Source organism: Eleutherodactylus coqui, chromosome 4, assembly GCF_035609145.1.
Source record: "Eleutherodactylus coqui strain aEleCoq1 chromosome 4, aEleCoq1.hap1, whole genome shotgun sequence".
NCBI classification, from domain to species: domain Eukaryota; kingdom Metazoa; phylum Chordata; class Amphibia; order Anura; family Eleutherodactylidae; genus Eleutherodactylus; species Eleutherodactylus coqui.
In genome coordinates this window covers 302,675,830-302,696,165 of record NC_089840.1, presented here as the reverse complement: position 1 = coordinate 302,696,165, position 20,336 = coordinate 302,675,830, and the positions used below count along the sequence as shown (strand labels likewise).

At 44.5% G+C, this 20,336-nt stretch overlaps 1 protein-coding gene across 1 annotated transcript in view; it reads right to left on the bottom strand.

The window, feature by feature from the left end:
* The window catches only part of LOC136626802 (homeobox protein NOBOX-like), a gene marked incomplete at its 3' end in the record, with an annotated part of 32,534 nt that extends 17,809 nt beyond the window's left edge, over positions 1-14,725 (bottom strand). Inside the window, 2 exon segments of the mRNA XM_066601807.1 lie at positions 9,842-10,324; positions 14,677-14,725. Coding sequence (XP_066457904.1) covers positions 9,842-10,324; positions 14,677-14,725 — 532 coding nt within the window.
* Positions 14,726-20,336: the final 5,611 nt, after the last annotated feature.

Below are 20,336 nucleotides of genomic sequence, written 5' to 3'. Positions count from 1 at the left end.
CACAGGGGGCAGTATTATAGTAGTTATATTCTTGTACATAGGAGCAGTATTATAGTATTTATATTTTTGTACATAGGAGCAGTATTATAGTAGTTATATTCTTGTACATAGGGGCGGTATTATAGTAGTTATATTCTTGTACATAAGGGGCAGTATTATAGTAGTTATATTCTTGTACATAGGGGGCAGTATTATAGTAGTTATATTCTTGTACACAGGAGGCAGTGTTATAGTAGTTATATTCTTGTACATAGGGAGCAGTATTATAGTAGTTATATTCTTGTACATAGGAGCAGTATTATAGTAGTTATATTCTTGTACATAGGGAGCAGTATTATAGTAGTTATATTCTTGTACATAGGGGCGGTATTATAGTAGTTATATTCTTGTACACAGGGGGCAGTATTATAGTAGTTATATTCTTGTACATAGGGGGCAGTATTATAGTAGTTATATTCTTGTACATAGGGGCAGTATTATAGTAGTTATATTCTTGTACATAGGGGGCAGTATTATAGTAGTTATATTCTTGTACATAGTAGCAGTATTATAGTAGTTATACTCTTGTACATAGGGGGCAGTATTATAGTAGGTATATTCTTGTACATAGGGAGCAGTATTATAGTAGTTATATTCTTGTACATAGGGGGCAGTATTATAGTAGTTATTTTCTTGTACATAGGGGGCAGTATTATAGGAGTTATATTCTGGTACATAGGAGGCAGTATTATAGTAGTTATATTCTTGTACATAGGAGGCAGTATTATAGTAGTTGTATTCTTGTACATAGGAGGCAGTATTATAGTAGTTCTATTCTTGTACATAGGGGGCAGTATTATAGTAGTTATATTCTTGTACATAGGGGGCACTATTATAGTAGTTATATTCTTGTACATAGGGGGCAGTTTTATAGTAGTTATATTCTTGTACATAGGGGGCACTATTATAGTAGTTATATTCTTGTACATAGGGGGCAGTATTATAGTAGTTATATTCTTGTACATAGGGGGCACTATTATAGTAGTTATATTCTTGTACATAGGGGGCAGTATTATAGTAGTTATATTCTTGTACATAGGAGCAGTATTATAGTAGTTATATTCTTGTACATAGGGGGCAGTATTATAGTAGTTATATTCTTGTACATAGGGGGTAGTATTATAGTAGTTATATTCTTGTACATAGGGGGTAGTATTATAGTAGTTATATTCTTGTACATAGGAGGCTGTATTATAGCAGTTATATTCTTCTACATAGGGGCAGTATTATAGTAGTTATATTCTTGTACATAGGGGGCAGTATTATAGTAGTTATATTCTTGTACATAGGGGACAGTATTATAGTAGTTATATTCTTGTACATAGGGGGTAGTATTATAGTAGTTATATTCTTGTACATAGGAGGCAGTATTATAGTAGTTATATTCTTGTACATAGAGGGCAGTATTACAGTAGTTATATTCTTGTACATAGGAGGCAGTATTATAGTAGTTATATTCTTGTACATAGGGGACAGTATTATAGTATTTATATTCTTGTACATAGGGAGCAGTATTATAGTAGTTATATCCTTCTATATATAGTTGGCAGTACTATAGATGTTATACTCCTGTACATAGGGGAGCAGTATTATAGTAGTTATATTCTTGTACATAGGGGGCAGTATTATAGTAGTTATATTCTTGTACATAGGGGGCAGTATTATAGTAGTTATATTCTTGTACATAGGGGGCAGTATTATAGTAGCTATATTCTTGTACATAGGGGGCAGTATTATAGTAGTTATATCCTTGTACATAGGGGGCAGTATTATAGTAGTTATATTCTTGTACATAGGGGGCAGTATTATAGTAGTTATATTCTTGTACATAGGGGGCAGTATTATAGTAGTTATATTCTTGTACATAGGGGGCACTATTATAGTAGTTATATCCTTGTACATAGGGAGCAGTTTTATAGTAGTTATATTCTTGTACATAGGGGGCAGTATTATAGTAGTTATATTCTTGTACATAGGAGCAGTATTATAGTAGTTATATTCTTGTACATAGGGGGCAGTATTATAGTAGTTATATTCTTGTACATAGGAGCAGTTTTATAGTAGTTATATTCTTGTACATAGGGGGCAGTATTATAGTAGTTATATTCTTGTACATAGGGGGCAGTATTATAGTAGTTATATTCTTGTACATAGGGGGCAGTATTATAGTAGTTATATCCTTGTACATAGGGGGCAGTATTATAGTAGTTATATTCTTGTACATAGGAGCAGTATTATAGTAGTTATATTCTTGTACATAGGGGGCAGTATTATAGTAGTTATATTCTTGTACATAGGGGGCACTATTATAGTAGTTATATCCTTGTACATAGGGGGCAGTTTTATAGTAGTTATATTCTTGTACATAGGGGGCAGTATTATAGTAGTTATATTCTTGTACATAGGGGGCAGTATTATAGTAGTTATATTCTTGTACATAGGGGGCAGTATTATAGTAGTTATATTCTTGTACATAGGGGGCAGTATTATAGTAGTTATATTCTTGTACATAGGGGCGGTATTATACTAGTTATATTCTTGTACATAGGGGGCAGTATTATAGTAGTTATATTCTTGTACATAGGGGGCAGTATTATAGTAGTTATATTCTTGTACATAGGGGGCAGTATTATAGTAGTTATATTCTTGTACATAGGGGGCAGTATTATAGTAGTTATATTCTTGTACACAGGAGGCAGTATTATAGTAGTTATATTCTTGTACATAGGGGCGGTATTATAGTAGTTATATTCTTGTACATAGGGGGCAGTATTATAGTAGTTATATTCTTGTACATAGGGGGCAGTATTATAGTAGTTATATTCTTGTACATAGGGAGCAGTATTATACTAGTTATATATTCTTGTACATAGGGAGCAGTATTATAGTAGTTATATTCTTGTACATAGGGGGCAGTATTATAGTAGTTATATTCTTGTACATAGGGGGCAGTATTATAGTAGTTATATTCTTGTACACAGGGGGCAGTATTATAGTAGTTATATTCTTGTACATAGGGGGCAGTATTATAGTAGTTATATTCTTGTACACAGGGGGCAGTATTATAGTAGTTATATTCTTGTACACAGGGGACAGTATTATAGTAGTTATATTCTTGTACATAGGGGGCAGTATAATAGTAGTTATATTCCTGTACATAGGGGGCAGTATTATAGTAGTTATATTCTTGTACATAGGGGGCAGTATTATAGTAGTTATATTCTTGTACATAGGGGGCAGTATTATAGTAGTTATATTCTTGTACATAGGGGGCAGTATTATAGTAGTTATATTCTTGTACATAGGGGGCAGTATTATAGTAGTTATATTCTTGTACATAGGGGGCAGTATTATAGTAGTTATATTCTTGTACACAGGGGGCAGTATTATAATAGTTATATTCTTGTACATGGAGGCAGTATTATAGTAGTTATATTCTTGTACATAGGGGGCAGTATTATAGTAGTTATATTCTTGTACATAGAAGGCAGTATTATAGTAGTTATATTCTTGTACATAGGGGGCAGTATTATAGTAGTTATATTCTTGTACATAGGAGGCTGTATTATAGTAGTTATATTCTTGTACATAGGAGGCTGTATTATAGTAGTTATATTCTTGTACATAGGGGGCAGTATTAAAGTAGTTATATTCTTGTACATAGAAGGCAGTATTATAGTAGTTATATTCTTGTACATAGGGGGCAGTAATATAGTAGTTATATTCTTGTACATAGAAGGCAGTATTATAGTAGTTATATTCTTGTACATAGAAGGCAGTATTATAGTAGTTATATTCTTGTACATAGGGGGCAGTATTATAGTAGTTATATTCTTGTACATAGGGGCAGTATTATAGTAGTTATATTCTTGTACACAGGGGGCAGTATTATAGTAGTTATATTCTTGTACATAGGGGGCAGCATTATAGCAGTTATAGACTTGTACATAGGGGGCAGTATTATAGTAGTTATATTCCTGTACATAGGGGGCAGTATTATAGTAGTTATATTCTTGTACATAGCAGCAGTATTATAGTAGTTATATTCTTGTACATAGGGGGCAGTATTATAGTAGTTATATTCTTGTACATAGCAGCAGTATTATAGTAGTTATATTCTTGTACATAGCAGCAGTATTATAGTAGTTATATTCTTGTACATAGGGGGCAGTATTATAGTAGTTATATTCTTGTACATAGGGAGCAGTATTATAGTAGTTATATTCTTGTACATAGGGGGCAGTATTATAGTAGTTATATTCTTGTACATAGGGGGCAGTATTATAGTAGTTATATTCTTGTACATAGGGAGCAGTATTATAGTAGTTATATTCTTGTACATAGGAGGCATTATTATAGTAGATATATTCTTGTACATAGGAGGCAGTATTATACTAGTTATATTCTTGTACATAGGAGGCAGTATTATAGTAGTTATATTCTTGTACATAGGCTGCAGTATTATAGTAGTTATATTCTTGTACACAGGGGGCAGTATTATAGTAGTTATATTCTTGTACATAGGGGGCAGTATTATAGTAGATATATTCTTGTACATAGGGGGCAGTATTATAGTAGTTATATTCTTGTACATAGGGGGCAGTATTATAGTAGATATATTCTTGTACATAGGGGGCAGTATTATAGTAGTTATATTCTTGTACATAGGAGCAGTATTATAGTAGTTATATTCTTGTACATAGGAGGCAGTATTATAGTAGTTATATTCTTGTACATAGGGGGCAGTATTATACTAGTTATATATTCTTGTACATAGGGAGCAGTATTATAGTAGTTATATTCTTGTACATAGGGGGCAGTATTATAGTAGTTATATTCTTGTACATAGGGGGCAGTATTATAGTAGTTATATTCTTGTACACAGGGGGCAGTATTATAGTAGTTATATTCTTGTACATAGGGGGCAGTATTATAGTAGTTATATTCTTGTACACAGGGGGCAGTATTATAATAGTTATATTCTTGTACATGGAGGCAGTATTATAGTAGTTATATTCTTGTACATAGGGGGCAGTATTATAGTAGTTATATTCTTGTACATAGAAGGCAGTATTATAGTAGTTATATTCTTGTACATAGGGGGCAGTATTATAGTAGTTATATTCTTGTACATAGGAGGCTGTATTATAGTAGTTATATTCTTGTACATAGGAGGCTGTATTATAGTAGTTATATTCTTGTACATAGGGGGCAGTATTAAAGTAGTTATATTCTTGTACATAGAAGGCAGTATTATAGTAGTTATATTCTTGTACATAGGGGGCAGTAATATAGTAGTTATATTCTTGTACATAGAAGGCAGTATTATAGTAGTTATATTCTTGTACATAGAAGGCAGTATTATAGTAGTTATATTCTTGTACATAGGGGGCAGTATTATAGTAGTTATATTCTTGTACATAGGGGCAGTATTATAGTAGTTATATTCTTGTACACAGGGGGCAGTATTATAGTAGTTATATTCTTGTACATAGGGGGCAGCATTATAGCAGTTATAGACTTGTACATAGGGGGCAGTATTATAGTAGTTATATTCCTGTACATAGGGGGCAGTATTATAGTAGTTATATTCTTGTACATAGCAGCAGTATTATAGTAGTTATATTCTTGTACATAGGGGGCAGTATTATAGTAGTTATATTGTTGTACATAGGGGGCAGTATTATAGTAGTTATATTCTTGTACATAGCAGCAGTATTATAGTAGTTATATTCTTGTACATAGCAGCAGTATTATAGTAGTTATATTCTTGTACATAGGGGGCAGTATTATAGTAGTTATATTCTTGTACACAGGGGGCAGTATTATAGTAGTTATATTCTTGTACATAGGGGGCAGTATTATAGTAGATATATTCTTGTACATAGGGGGCAGTATTATAGTAGATATATTCTTGTACATAGGGGGCAGTATTATAGTAGTTATATTCTTGTACATAGGGGGCAGTATTATAGTAGATATATTCTTGTACATAGGGGGCAGTATTATAGTAGTTATATTCTTGTACATAGGAGCAGTATTATAGTAGTTATATTCTTGTACATAGGAGGCAGTATTATAGTAGTTATATTCTTGTACATAGGGGGCAGTATTATAGTAGTTATATTCTTGTACACAGGGGGCAGTATTATAGTAGTTATATTCTTGTACACAGGGGGCAGTATTATAGTAGATATATTCTTGTACACAGGGGGCAGTATTATAGTAGTTATATTCTTGTACATAGGGGGCAGTATTATAGTAGTTATATTCTTGTACATAGGAGGCAGTATTATAGTAGTTATATTCTTGTACATAGGGGGCAGTATTATAGTAGTTATATTCTTGTACATAGGGGGCAGTATTATAGTAGATATATTCTTGTACATAGGGGGCAGTATTATAGTAGTTATATTCTTGTACATAGGGGGCAGTATTATAGTAGATATATTCTTGTACATAGGGGACAGTATTATAGTAGTTATATTCTTGTACATAGGAGACAGTATTATAGTAGTTATATTCTTGTATATAGGGGGCAGTATTATAGTAGTTATATTCCTGTACATAGGGGGCAGTATTATAATAGTTATATTTTTGTACATAGGGGCAGTATTATAGTAGTTATATTCTTGTACATAGGAGCAGTATTATAGTAGTTATATTCTTGTACATAGGAGACAGTATTATAGTAGTTATATTCTTGTACATAGGAGGCAGTATTATAGGAGTTATATTCTTGTACATAGGGGGCAGTATTATAGTAGTTATATTCTTGTACATAGGGGACAGTATTATAGTAGTTATATTCTTGTAAATAGGGGCAGTATTATAGTAGATATATTCTTGTACATAGGGGGCAATATTATAGTAGTTATATTCTTGTACATAGGAGGCAGTATTATAGTATTTCTATTCTTGTATATAGGGGGCAGTATTATAGTAGTTATATTCTTGTACATAGGGGGCAGTATTATAGTAGTTATATTCCTGTACATAGGGAGCAGCATTAAAGTAGTTATATTCTTGTACATAGGGGGCAGTATTATAATAGTTATATTCTTGTGCATAGGGGGCAGTATTATAGTAGTTATATTCTTGTACATAGGGGGCAGTATTATAGTAGTTATATTCTTGTACATAGGGGGCAGTATTATAGTAGTTATATCCTTGTACATAGGGGGCAGTATTATAGTAGATATATTCTTGTACATAGGGGGCAGTGTTATAGTAGTTATATTCCTGTACATAGGGGGCAGTATTATAGTAGTTATATTCTTGTACATAGGGGGCAGTATTATAGTAGTTATATTCTTGTACATAGGGAGCAGTATTATAGTAGTTATATTCTTGTACATGGGGTGCAGTATTATAGTAGTTATATTCTTGTACATAGGAGCAGTATTATAGTAGTTATATTCTTGTACATAGGAGCAGTATTATAGTGGTTATATTCTTGTCCATAGGGGGCAGTATTATAGTAGTTATATTCTAGTACATAGGGGGCAGTATTATACTAGTTATATTCTTGTACATAGGAGCAGTATTATAGTAGTTATATTCTTGTACATAGGGGGCAGCATTATAGTAGTTATATTCTTGTACATAGGGGGCAGTATTATAGTAGTTATATTCTTGTACATAGTGGGCAGTATTATAGTAGTTATATTCTTGTACATAGGGGGCAGTATTATAGTAGTTATATTCTTGTACATAGCAGCAGTATTATAGTAGTTATATTCTTGTACATAGCAGCAGTATTATAGTAGTTATATTCTTGTACATAGGGGGCAGTATTATAGTAGTTATATTCTTGTACATAGGGGGCAGTATTATAGTAGATATATTCTTGTACATAGGGGGCAGTATTATAGTAGTTATATTCTTGTACATAGGGGGCAGTATTATAGTAGATATATTCTTGTACATAGGGGGCAGTATTATAGTAGTTATATTCTTGTACATAGGAGCAGTATTATAGTAGTTATATTCTTGTACATAGGAGGCAGTATTATAGTAGTTATATTCTTGTACATAGGGGGCAGTATTATAGTAGTTATATTCTTGTACATAGGGGGCAGTATTATAGTAGATATATTCTTGTACACAGGGGGCAGTATTATAGTAGTTATATTCTTGTACATAGGGGGCAGTATTATAGTAGTTATATTCTTGTACATAGGAGGCAGTATTATAGTAGTTATATTCTTGTACATAGGGGGCAGTATTATAGTAGTTATATTCTTGTACATAGGAGACAGTATTATAGTAGTTATATTCTTGTACATAGGAGACAGTATTATAGTAGTTATATTCTTGTACATAGGAGGCAGTATTATAGGAGTTATATTCTTGTACATAGGGGGCAGTATTATAGTAGTTATATTCTTGTACATAGGGGACAGTATTATAGTAGTTATATTCTTGTAAATAGGGGCAGTATTATAGTAGATATATTCTTGTACATAGGGGGCAATATTATAGTAGTTATATTCTTGTACATAGGAGGCAGTATTATAGTATTTCTATTCTTGTATATAGGGGGCAGTATTATAGTAGTTATATTCTTGTACATAGGGGGCAGTATTATAGTAGTTATATTCCTGTACATAGGGAGCAGCATTAAAGTAGTTATATTCTTGTACATAGGGGGCAGTATTATAATAGTTATATTCTTGTGCATAGGGGGCAGTATTATAGTAGTTATATTCTTGTACATAGGGGGCAGTATTATAGTAGTTATATTCTTGTACATAGGGGGCAGTATTATAGTAGTTATATCCTTGTACATAGGGGGCAGTATTATAGTAGATATATTCTTGTACATAGGGGGCAGTGTTATAGTAGTTATATTCCTGTACATAGGGGGCAGTATTATAGTAGTTATATTCTTGTACATAGGGGGCAGTATTATAGTAGTTATATTCTTGTACATAGGGAGCAGTATTATAGTAGTTATATTCTTGTACATGGGGTGCAGTATTATAGTAGTTATATTCTTGTACATAGGAGCAGTATTATAGTAGTTATATTCTTGTACATAGGAGCAGTATTATAGTGGTTATATTCTTGTCCATAGGGGGCAGTATTATAGTAGTTATATTCTTGTACATAGGAGCAGTATTATAGTAGTTATATTCTAGTACATAGGGGGCAGTATTATAGTAGTTATATTCTTGTACATAGGAGCAGTATTATAGTAGTTATATTCTTGTACATAGGGGGGCAGTATTATAGTAGTTATATACTTGTACATAGGGGGCAGTATTATAGTAGTTATATTCTTGTATATAGGGGCAGTATTGTAGTAGTTATATTCTTGTACATAGGGGGCAGTATTATAGTAGTTATATTCTTGTACATAGGAGGCATTATTATAGCAGTTATATTCTTGTACATAGGAGCAATATTATAGTAGTTATATTCTTGTACATAGGGGGCAGTATTATAGTAGTTATATTCTTGTACATAGGGGGCAGCATTATAGTAGTTATATTCTTGTACATAGGGGGCAGTATTATAGTAGTTATATTCTTGTACATAGTGGGCAGTATTATAGTAGTTATATTCTTGTACATAGGGGGCAGTATTATAGTAGTTATATTCTTGTACATAGGGGACAGTATTATAGTAGTTATATTCTTGTACATAGGGGGCAGTATTATAGTAGTTATATTCTTGTACATAGGGGGCAGTATTATGGTAGTTATATTCTTGTACATAGGGGCAGTATTATAGTAGTTATATTCTTGTACATAGGGGGCAGAATTATAATAAGTCTCATCTACATTACAGGTCTCACCGATGTTGTATAGAGTACGACTCTTCTTCCTGTTTGGTGCAGCCATTTCTTCTGTACTGTCTTCATGGCATTTCGATTTGGGTCGCTCTCCCTCTAGTCCTGTATTATACATGAAGGTGGGCATCTTACATGAGGCTGCGCAGCGAGCCGAGCGTCGGGGCACTGGAACCACTGTTGGGAAGGTGCCTGTCATTTTTAGGTTGACTGGCTGGAACTGGCCGCTGGCAGGAAGGAATCGCGGCTCCAGTGGTGCTCCTGTACTGTAGGTACCGTAACATCTGCCCCCAGAGGCATCAGGCCCACATACCGCCAAAAGGCTCATCTGGCAGCGCCCACCCTCAGCTGCGGGACTCACAGCGGCATTGTGGGTGAACTCTGCAGGGTGTGAGGTCTGTAGATCATCTCTCTGACCCGCTGCAAGCACTTTGTTGGAGGGCTCTTCATCCTGCTCTGTGCACCGTAGAGATGTTTCGCCCTTGGAATCTGTGAAGACATCAGAGGAGAGATGAGCTGCAAGTCATCGGGGTCTACAGAACGTCCAGCTCCACCAAAAACACCTTGTTGGGGCCCTTAAATGTACCTGAGGGCCACAGATTATATCCAGCGTTGCTCGTCTTGCTACCATTGGTCGCAAACAGTCTGGTGCATTATGAAGAGGCCGAGCGTCCGCTACGATGGGGGCGGCCTGTCTGTCCTTAAGGGCTCGTTAACACCAAATCTGCCAGAGGGAGAAGGTTATAACATGGCAGCGCCGTGCGACCCGTCGTATACAGCGTCATCCGCGCCCACAGACAGCAGCTGCGTTGGCCTCATTCACACCGCGACAAGTTCATGGCGGGTTCTTCTGATGCAGGTTTAACAGTAATCTGGCACAGCGTTTTACGTAACCGCGATGGGTCAGATGGGTATGAGTCCACTTCAATAGGCCTGATCCTTCCCAACGCCCGGCCACCTCCATAACAAGCACGGTTTTCTTCACAGATTTCAGCTCTCTTCCACATGAAGTTCGTCGCAGATGCCGACTGAACTCAGATAGTAAGAAGGGCGGATTCTGATGCCAACTTCAGGACAGCAGGGGCGCCCGTGTCAGCGGAGCCCCAGGGGGGGTTCACATGGGCGAGCGAAAACTACACAAAACCGCGACTGTTAGCGCCTCCATACTGCGTCTGTGTGAACTCAGGGAACACGGACGGCTCAACAGTGGTGCCGAAGAATCTCGGACACAACCCACACATGGGCGGCCGCTGGTGCCCGCTGCGACGTGCTGCCATGGTTACTCCAAATACTCGTGCGACTAGAAGAGGCGTGCGACTCACAGGAATGGGCGCCATTTTCAGACAGATTTCTTGGTTTGAAAATCGGAAGGAACAATAGGCTGCGCGCGTCCCGCAGAGTGTCGGCCATAGCCTCTGCCATGCCGGAGGGTCTTCAGAGCCCCTCGCCTCCAGCAGCTTTTCTCGTGCCGCGGTTCTGCTGTAGTAGTTGCTGCGCTTTTGTGGGGGTAAAAACAGCTAAAACATGCGGGAACATAGATAACCTTCACCACTAGAGGGGGCTGTAGAGGGGGATTACTGGGGCAGATGGCAAATACCGCAGGGAACATCCCGCCAGTCTACCCTGTGCGACAATCATAACCTCGAACATTACTGGTATTCACAGGCCGTCAGCCATTGCGCTGCCACGATGTACGGCTCCAATCTCAGGACGCGACGACTCCGGAGAACTGCTAATTTTTGTGCCTTTCTTGATAAAAGGCACTGCAGAGAATGACCCCCAACTTCCCCCCCGCCACCATGTAATGGGGTGAGGGGTCTTACAGGCTGATAATAGGCACTGCAGAGAATGACCCCCATATCCCACTACCATGTAATGGGGTGAGTGGCCACGCAGGCTGATAACAGGTGATGTAGAAAATGACCCCCATCGCCCCCGCCATGTAATGGGGTGAGGGGCCCCGCAGGCTGATAATAGGCACGGTAGAGAATGACCCCCATCTCCCCCCGCCATGTAATGGGGTGAGGGGCCCTGCAGGCTGATAATAGGTGCTGTAGAGAATGACCCCCATCTCCCCCGCCATGTAATGGGGTGAGGGGCCCTGCGGGCTGATAATAGGCACTGTAGAGAATGACCCCCATATCCCACTACCATGTAATGGGGTGAGGGGCCCCGCAGGCTGATAATAGGTGCTGTAGAGAATGACCCCCATCTCCCCCCGCCATGTAATGGGGTGAGGGGCCCCGCAGGCTGATAATAGGTGCTGTAGAGAATGACCCCCCATCTCCCCCCGCCATGTAATGGGGTGAGGGGCCCCGCAGGCTGCTAATAGGTGCTGTAGAGAATGACCCCCATCTCCCCCCGCCATGTAATGGGGTGAGGGGCCCCGCAGGCTGATAATAGGTGCTGTAGAGAATGACCCCCATCTCCCCCCGCCATGTAATGGGGTGAGGGGCCCCGCAGGCTGATAATAGGTGCTGTAGAGAATGACCCCCATCTCCCCCGCCATGTAGTAGGGTGAGAGGTCCCTTAGGCCCTCCGAGCCATGAAATGGAGTGAGTGGCCCCGCAGGTTGATAATAGGCGCTATAGAGAATGACCCCCATCTCCCCCCCACCATGTCATGGGGTGAGGGTCCCCGCAGGCTGATAATAAGCGCTGCAGAGAATGACCCCCATATCCCCTCCGGCCATGTAATGGGGTGAGGGGTCCCTCAGGCTGTAGAGAATGACCCCTATTGCCCTCCCAGCCATGTAATGGGGTGAGGGGCCCCGCAGGCTGATAATAGGCACAGCAGAGAATGACGCCCATCCCTCCCCCCCCCCCCCCCCCCAGCCATGTAATGGGGTGAGGGGCCCCGCAGGGTGATAATAGGCACTGTAGAGAATGACCCCCAACTCCCCCCCCCAAGTAATGGGGTGAGGGGCCCCGCAGGCTGATAATAGGTGCTGTAGAGTGTGACCCCCATCTCCCCCCGCCATGTAATGGGGTCAGGGTCCCCGCGGGGTGATAATAGGCGCTGCAGAGAATGACCCCCATCTCCCCCCAATGTAATGGAGTGAGGGGCCCCGCAGGCTGATAATAGGCACAGCAGAGAATGACCCCCATCGCCCCCACCATGTAATGGGGTGAGGGGCCCCGCAGGGTGATAATAGGCACTGTAGAGAATGACCCCCAACTCCCCCCCCCCCCCAAGTAATGGGGTGAGGGGCCCAACAGGCTGATAATAGGTGCTGTAGAGAATGACCCCCATCGCCCCCCGCCATGTAATGGGGTCAGGGTCCCCGCAGGCTGATAATAGGCGCTGCAGAGAATGACCCCCATCGCCCCCCGCCATGTAATGGGGTGAGGGGCCACGCAGGGTGATAATAGGCGCTGCAGAGAATGACCCCCATCGCCCCCCCCCCCCACCATGTATTGGGGTGAGGGGCCCCGCAGGGTGATAATAGGCACTGTAGAGAATGACCCCCATCGCCCCCCGCCATGTAATGGGGTGATGGGTACCTCAGACTGATAATAGGCGATGTAAAGAATGACCCCCATCGCCCCCCGCCATGTAATGGGGTGAGGGGCCCCGCAGGCTGATAATAGGCGCTGTAGAGAATGACCCCCATCTCCCCCCACCATGTAAATGGGTGAGGGGCCCCGCAGGCTGATAATAGGCACTGTAGAGAATGACCCCCATCGCCCCCGCCATGTAATGGGGTGAGGGGCCCCGCAGGCTGATAATAGGTGCTGTAGAGAATGACCCCCATCTCCCCCCGCCATGTAATGGGGTGAGGGGCCCCGCAGGCTGATAATAGGCGCTGTAGAGAATGACCCCCATATCCCGCCGCCATGTAATGGGGTGAGGGGCCCCGCAGGCTGATAATAGGTGCTGTAGAGAATGACCCCCATCTCCCCCCACCATGTAAATGGGTGAGGGGCCCCTCAGGCTGATAATAGGCACTGCAGAGAATGACCCCCATCTCCCGTCCTGCCATGTAATGGGGTGAGGTGCCCCGCAGGCTGATAATAGGCACTGTAGAGAATGACCCCCATCGCCCCCGCCATGTAATGGGGTGAGGGGCCCCGCAGGGTGATAATAGGTGCTGTAGAGAATGACCCCCATCTCCCGTCCTGCCATGTAATGGGGTGAGGTGCCCCGCAGGCTGATAATAGGCACTGTAGAGAATGACCCCCATCGCCCCCGCCATGTAATGGGGTGAGGGGCCCCGCAGGCTGATAATAGGTGCTGTAGAGAATGACCCCCATCTCCCGCCGCCATGTAATGGGGTGAGGGGCCCCGCAGGCTGATAATAGGTGCTGTAGAGAATGACCCCCATCTCCCGCCGCCATGTAATGGGGTGAGGGGCCCCGCAGGCTGATAATAGGCACTGCAGAGAATGACCCCCATCGCCTCCCCCGCCATGTAATGGGGTGAGGGGCCCCGCAGGCTGATAATAGGCGCTGTAGAGAATGACCCCCATCTCCCGCCGCCATGTAATGGGGTGAGGGGCCCCGCAGGCTGATAATAGGTGCTGTAGAGAATGACCCCCATCGCCCCCCGCCATGTAATGGGGTGAGGGGCCCCGCAGGCTGATAATAGGTGCTGTAGAGAATGACCCCCATCGCCCCCCGCCATATAATGGGGTGAGGGGCCCCGCAGGCTGATAATAGGCACTGTAGAGAATGACCCCCATCGCCCCCCGCCATATAATGGGGTGAGGGGCCCTGCAGGCTGATAATCGCCACTCCTGCCGTGTAATGGGGCGATTCCTCCTCATCAGCTGTTTATGACTCTCATCTCCCTAATTACATAATGAGGCTTCTGCTAATGATGGCGGTAATTAGCGCCGTTACCCGCTGCGCAGCTCCGCCTCCGCTCCGTCTCGCCTTCCTCTTCCTCCATCGTCTCTTTCTCTTCAGCTCTTTACACTTTTTCTCATCATTTTGCACGTTTGCGCAAACTTTATGGACTGTTCCATTCTTTTGGGCGGGGGGACCCATTACTCCTGCCTGAGGGGGATGACAGCAGGACCCCACAGAACTCCCCTCCGGTGCGGGTGGTTTGGTCCGGGCTGGTGATTAGCTCAGGTGAGTGAGAGGGGGAAGAGGGAGCTGCAGCTGCAGGACCAGATGGGAATCAGTCATGAGAGCAGCCGGCCGCCCTGCAAGCATGGAGTAAGGAGAAGGCACTGGGCGGCGGGGAGGAGCGGCAGCTGAAGACGCCGAGCAAGGGGGGCTCTAACCTAGTTTACTGACAGTTAATGAGTTGGGTGGGAGAGGTAGAGGGAGGGGCTTCAGGGTATACAGGGGAGGGGCTTCAGGGTATACAGGGGAGGGGCTTCAGGGTATACAGGGTGTCGGGGTCACATGGCGGTATCCGGTTTACAAGGTTTCTGTTATATTTGGAGTAGAGAATAACGTAGTTGGCTGCGCAGTTCTGTAGTCCAAGTATAACGGCCGCCTTGTAAGCAGGCGCCCGGCCGCCATGCATGTTTTGCAGCTGGATTCAGCGGTAGAATCCGCAGTGCGCCAATTTATGCTTCATGTTGGCCGAGGATTTCCGTTCTTCGTGCGAGCCGGTGATTCCTGGCGGATGTGGACCCAGTGCAGCCTCTTGCTTACAGCAGTCCTCTTGCGGTTCCTCGCTGGGCCGCGGCGCTCGGTGACATGTTGCGGCAGATCACATGACTCCGTTAGACGCAGCGGGATATCACCCGGAAGGTACGCCTTAGGCTGCGTCCGCGCGGGCCACAACGCATCGCTCATGTGAAAGAACCCGTTGGAAACCGTCAGCGTCACGTTGTCACGGGATACGGCAGCGCCTGCGGATGAAATACGCGTCAGGGATTCACAACTGCAAACAATACATTGCGCCGCATCGAGGCGGCGGGGATCACGCTAATGACGGCGCTGCGGTCGTAGGTCTGCAATTATCGTAAATGATGCGTTATTTTCCTCGCTGATGGAGGTGTGCGCTGCAGTCCTGAGGTCACAAGTGATGCGCTCTCTTACACCGGCGGGGGGGGGGTGTCCCCCGGAGCCAGCGGGGGGAGCACACAGGGCCAACCGGGGAAGCACACAGCGCCGGTGGGGAGGTCACATGGAGCCGGCGGGGGGAGCACACAGGGCTCGCAGGGGGATCACCCGGAGTCGGCGGGGGGAGCACACAGGGCCAACCGGGGAAGCACACAGCGCCGATGGGGGGGGGTCACATGGAGCCGGCGGGGGGGGGGGGGGGGTATATTTACTGCAGTGACCCCAAAGCACAACAAAATGCGAGTGTTTTGGTGCAATTTGGAGAAAAAGATGCAACATTTTATAGTGGTCACAGTAAACGACTGCAAGATGGCGGCCGGATGTAACCGGAACTTAAGGAGAGGCCCCCAGCTATCCCCGTGCGCGGCTCCCAGATGCGCGGTGGTCACAGATACTGACGGACTGCGATGTGGTAAGATCTCGCACGTGAAAAGAACGTTTACACCAGCGACGCTTCTCTCGGCGCGTCCTACTTTTGGGTGCGAGAATCGCCCAATTCTTCCTATGCCAGCAAGTTTCCCGAAGATCCGATGTTCTCGCGATACCATTTTTCCTATTTAAACTACTATTTTCGCCCGCGTGTGGCGTGATGTGATGCATTTTTCTCACAAACGCACTCGTAGCAGAAATGCTCAGGCGCGTGACCTGCGGGCGCTGGTGCTGCTCAGGCGCGTGACCTGCGGGCGCTGGTGCTGCTCAGGCGCGTGACCTGCGGGCGCTGGTGCTGCTCAGGCGCGTGACCGGCGGGCGCTGGTGCTGCTCAGGCGCGTGACCGGCGGGCGCTGGTGCTGCTCAGGCGCGTGACCGGCGGGCGCTGGTGCTGCTCAGGCGCGTGACCGGCGGGCGCTGGTGCTGCTCAGGCGCGTGACCGGCGGGCGTTGGTGCTGCTCAGGCGCGTGACCTGCGGGCGCTGGTGTTGCTCAGGCGCGTGACCTGCGGGCGCTGGTGCTGCTCAGGCGCGTGACCTGCGGGCGCTGGTGCTGCTCAGGCGCGTGACCGGCGGGCGCTGGTGCTGCTCAGGCGCGTGACCTGCGGGCGCTGGTGCTGCTCAGGCGCGTGACCGGCGGGCGCTGGTGCTGCTCAGGCGCGTGACCGGCGGGCGCTGGTGCTGCTCAGGCGCGTGACCGGCGGGCGCTGGTGCTGCTCAGGCGCGTGACCGGCGGGCGCTGGTGCTGCTCAGGCGCGTGACCGGCGGGCGCTGGTGCTGCTCAGGCGCGTGACCTGCGGCTCCTCCTGCTTCCATTATGATGGCTTTGCCAGAGTCGCCGAATGCCAGGATTGGCACTTCTCCGTACACTAGTACTGTGAGCGGTCGGCCAGTGTGCACAGCGGTGAGCAGCGTGGTGCCCGACTCCAAGCGCCTGTCGATACGCCATTAATAAAGGACCCAGGCTGGAGTATCCCTTTCTGAGCGCATTGTGGGCACGGTTTTTGCATTGCCCTATGAAGGCTCTGTATGCCCGCTGTAGTCCGCAGATTCGCTCATTTGTTGCACCGATCACCTTGTCACATGCAAAGCGCCATTGTTTGGTAGCCATCAGTCTTGTAAGAGCCCATCCCCCACCCTTCGTTTACCAATTTTTGCTCCTGCAGACGTCCTGCAATCTGCTCCGTTTCCAGCTCTGTTACTTTGCGCAGCCTCCTCCCCTCTGCCGCGCTCTGTGTGCACCTAAATCCACGTGGTCTGTGAAAGGCGCCGCCACAAAACTGCTCCTACCTGGAAAATGGGCAGTCATGGGAATAGAAGGAAATCGGAGGGTTAATCCAATGGATGGCGACCCCCTCACACAGGCTGATAATTGGACACGAGCGAATCAGGCAATCGGTAAATGTTTGTCAGTGTAAATATGATGGCTGCTTGGCCGCACAAACGCCTTGGGGCGCAGTCACATGGGCGACTTGCCCACTCCATAGATTACAGATTGGCAAACTGGTAGAGTTGGACGGGTCCTCCTGGGTCATCGGGTCCGACCCCCTGCTCAGTGCAGGATCACTAAATCATCCCAGACAGATGTCTGTCCGGCCTCTGAAGACTTCCATTGAAGGAGAACTCCCCACCTCCTGTGACAACCTGTTCCACTCATTGATCCCCCTCACTGTCTAATATCTAATCTGTGTCTCCTCCCTCTCAGTTTCATCCCATTGCTTCTAGTCTTTCCTTGTACAGATGAGAATAGGGCTGATCCCTCTGCACTGTGACAGCCCTTCAGATATTTGTAGACAGCTATTAAGTCTCCTCTCAGCCTTCTCTTCTGCTAAACATTCCCAGATCCTTTACCCGTTCCTCATAGGACATGATTTGCAGACCGCTCACCATCTTGGTAACTCTTCTCTGAACTTGCTCCAGTTTGTCTATGTCTATTATAAAGTGGGGTGCCCAGAACTGGACCCAGTATTCCAGATGAGGTCTGACTAAGGGCGCCTTAGGAGTGGCAAAAAAATCTAGCGTTTTTTTTTTTTTTTCTCGCGCTGCGATGATCTGGATTATGATTTTCTCCAGCAGGCTTCGGGGTATTTTGTCGCTTCCGGATTGTATCGTGTGCACACATCGTAGAGCAGATTGAGACACGAGCTGATCAATCTCATATCCAAAATGGCTCTCTGCCCAGAAACAGCCAGACAGGACCTTTTATTGTACAGCATAACATGGGCGTGTAACAAGTTACATCAGTAACATATAGGATTCTCATTTGTCGGATCATATAGAATCTCCCACCTCTCTGCCCACCCTCTACTAGCCAGGATGTAGGTTGGACTTCGTCCTCTATGCAGGCAACCTTAAGCAGTTTCCGTGTATGTGGCAACTCTTATCAACATGTGCTCAGGTTGAAGGAATTTCTTTGTTGTAGAAGTTTCAGCGTGGGGGGCAGGGCTGGAGAAGTGCTAGTTCAACACTCAGTGTTGGACACAAATATACATGTAACACTATGACCCTTAACTCTTAGAGGCTTCTTGTGCAATTCCTATGTACTTGGCTAACATTAACATCACACATCCATTGTCTAGCAAATACCATGATTAGATTGTGCGTATCCTTTAAACTCCTCAGAGCTAAAAGTCATTACAACAGCAAAATACATTTGGTTTATATAAATCGATAGACATTTTACACCAACCAATCATCATGTCTATCACAATCCCCCCTTAATATGTCTATCCTCTAACTCTCTATCTAATTTTCACAGTTCTCTGCGCGTGAGCCTATAACCGGAGTGCGTTGAAGGTTCGTTTTAGGGTCTTCAAGGGGGTGTAGGACTTGTCCACTCCTTCTGGGGATGCATTCAGCAAACTCATGGGAGCGGCTTTTCCAGCATCAGTTTCACATTTCTCTCTGACACAGGGGATAACACAGCAGACTAGAACAGAAAAGGTAACCATCAGATCACATACAACAGCGACGCCCGTCTGTGCCAGGATCCTTTACCACCCGCTCATCCATGGCGAGTACTGGTCCCAAAAGTTAGCTCTTTTTAGTTAGTGCGGTCAGCTTCTTAATGGCAACTGCGTCTTTACCCGCGGGTCACGTGTCGTCTAGGATGTAGGTACAACAAGTCTCCCCTATCATCTTACAGACACTCCCCTTTTTAGCTAAAGTCATATCTAAGGCCATTCTATTTTGAAAAGTCATAGTCGAGGTAGGTCCTATTGGTCGACTAGTCCCTATAAGGCATCTCTAGTATAATTTATAAACCACTGCTAATTATAATAAACATAATTAATCCAGTCAACATTTATTTACCATAATGATCAGGAAAATGGACTCGAATCTAGTTTTAACTTGGTCTCTAATTTTTAAAACTTGCCAGGTACCCCCCTTGGCTATCCTATGACGTCAATGTATACGTGTAGATCAAAACTACCACCAGGGGTCTCTCTTCTCGCTCTAGTATAATGTTACATTACTAGTAGTGTGCACAGGTACGCAACGGCGTGGGACTCCCTAATCTTCACCCACACCAATGTCCCTCCTGGAGATAGCCCTGATGGTGAACACGTCCAGGCCGCCGACACTGACCCTACACTACCTAGTGACAAGACTGGAAGGAACCGCCGTACCTATGCGCAAAACAAGGATAGACCAACATGACAGGATAACCACAAAACACAGACTGAGTTGGATCGAGATAAATTAACTATTGGGGGTAACCTCATTATCCTCAATGTTGTCTGACAGGATGTGGAGGAGCATAAAGGCTTTACTAAGGCACACTCCCCTGTCCAATTACCTTCCAGACGGGTCCTCTACCTCATGTCTCCACAAAGCCAGTAAACGTCTCCTAAGGACTGGACCTGATTCTGTGTCCATTCCCCTCCTATTGTACCGTAGGAGGAGCAATACCCGTTGGTGAGTTCCCCAAAAATCTCCCTCCACCCTGCCTATTTGCCTGGCAGGTGTAGTTTCCAGGGTAGTCAGTAATACTCTCTCTCCAGTGCAAAACACTTAAGTAGTTATAGAGTATTCCTTCTTCCACTTCTCA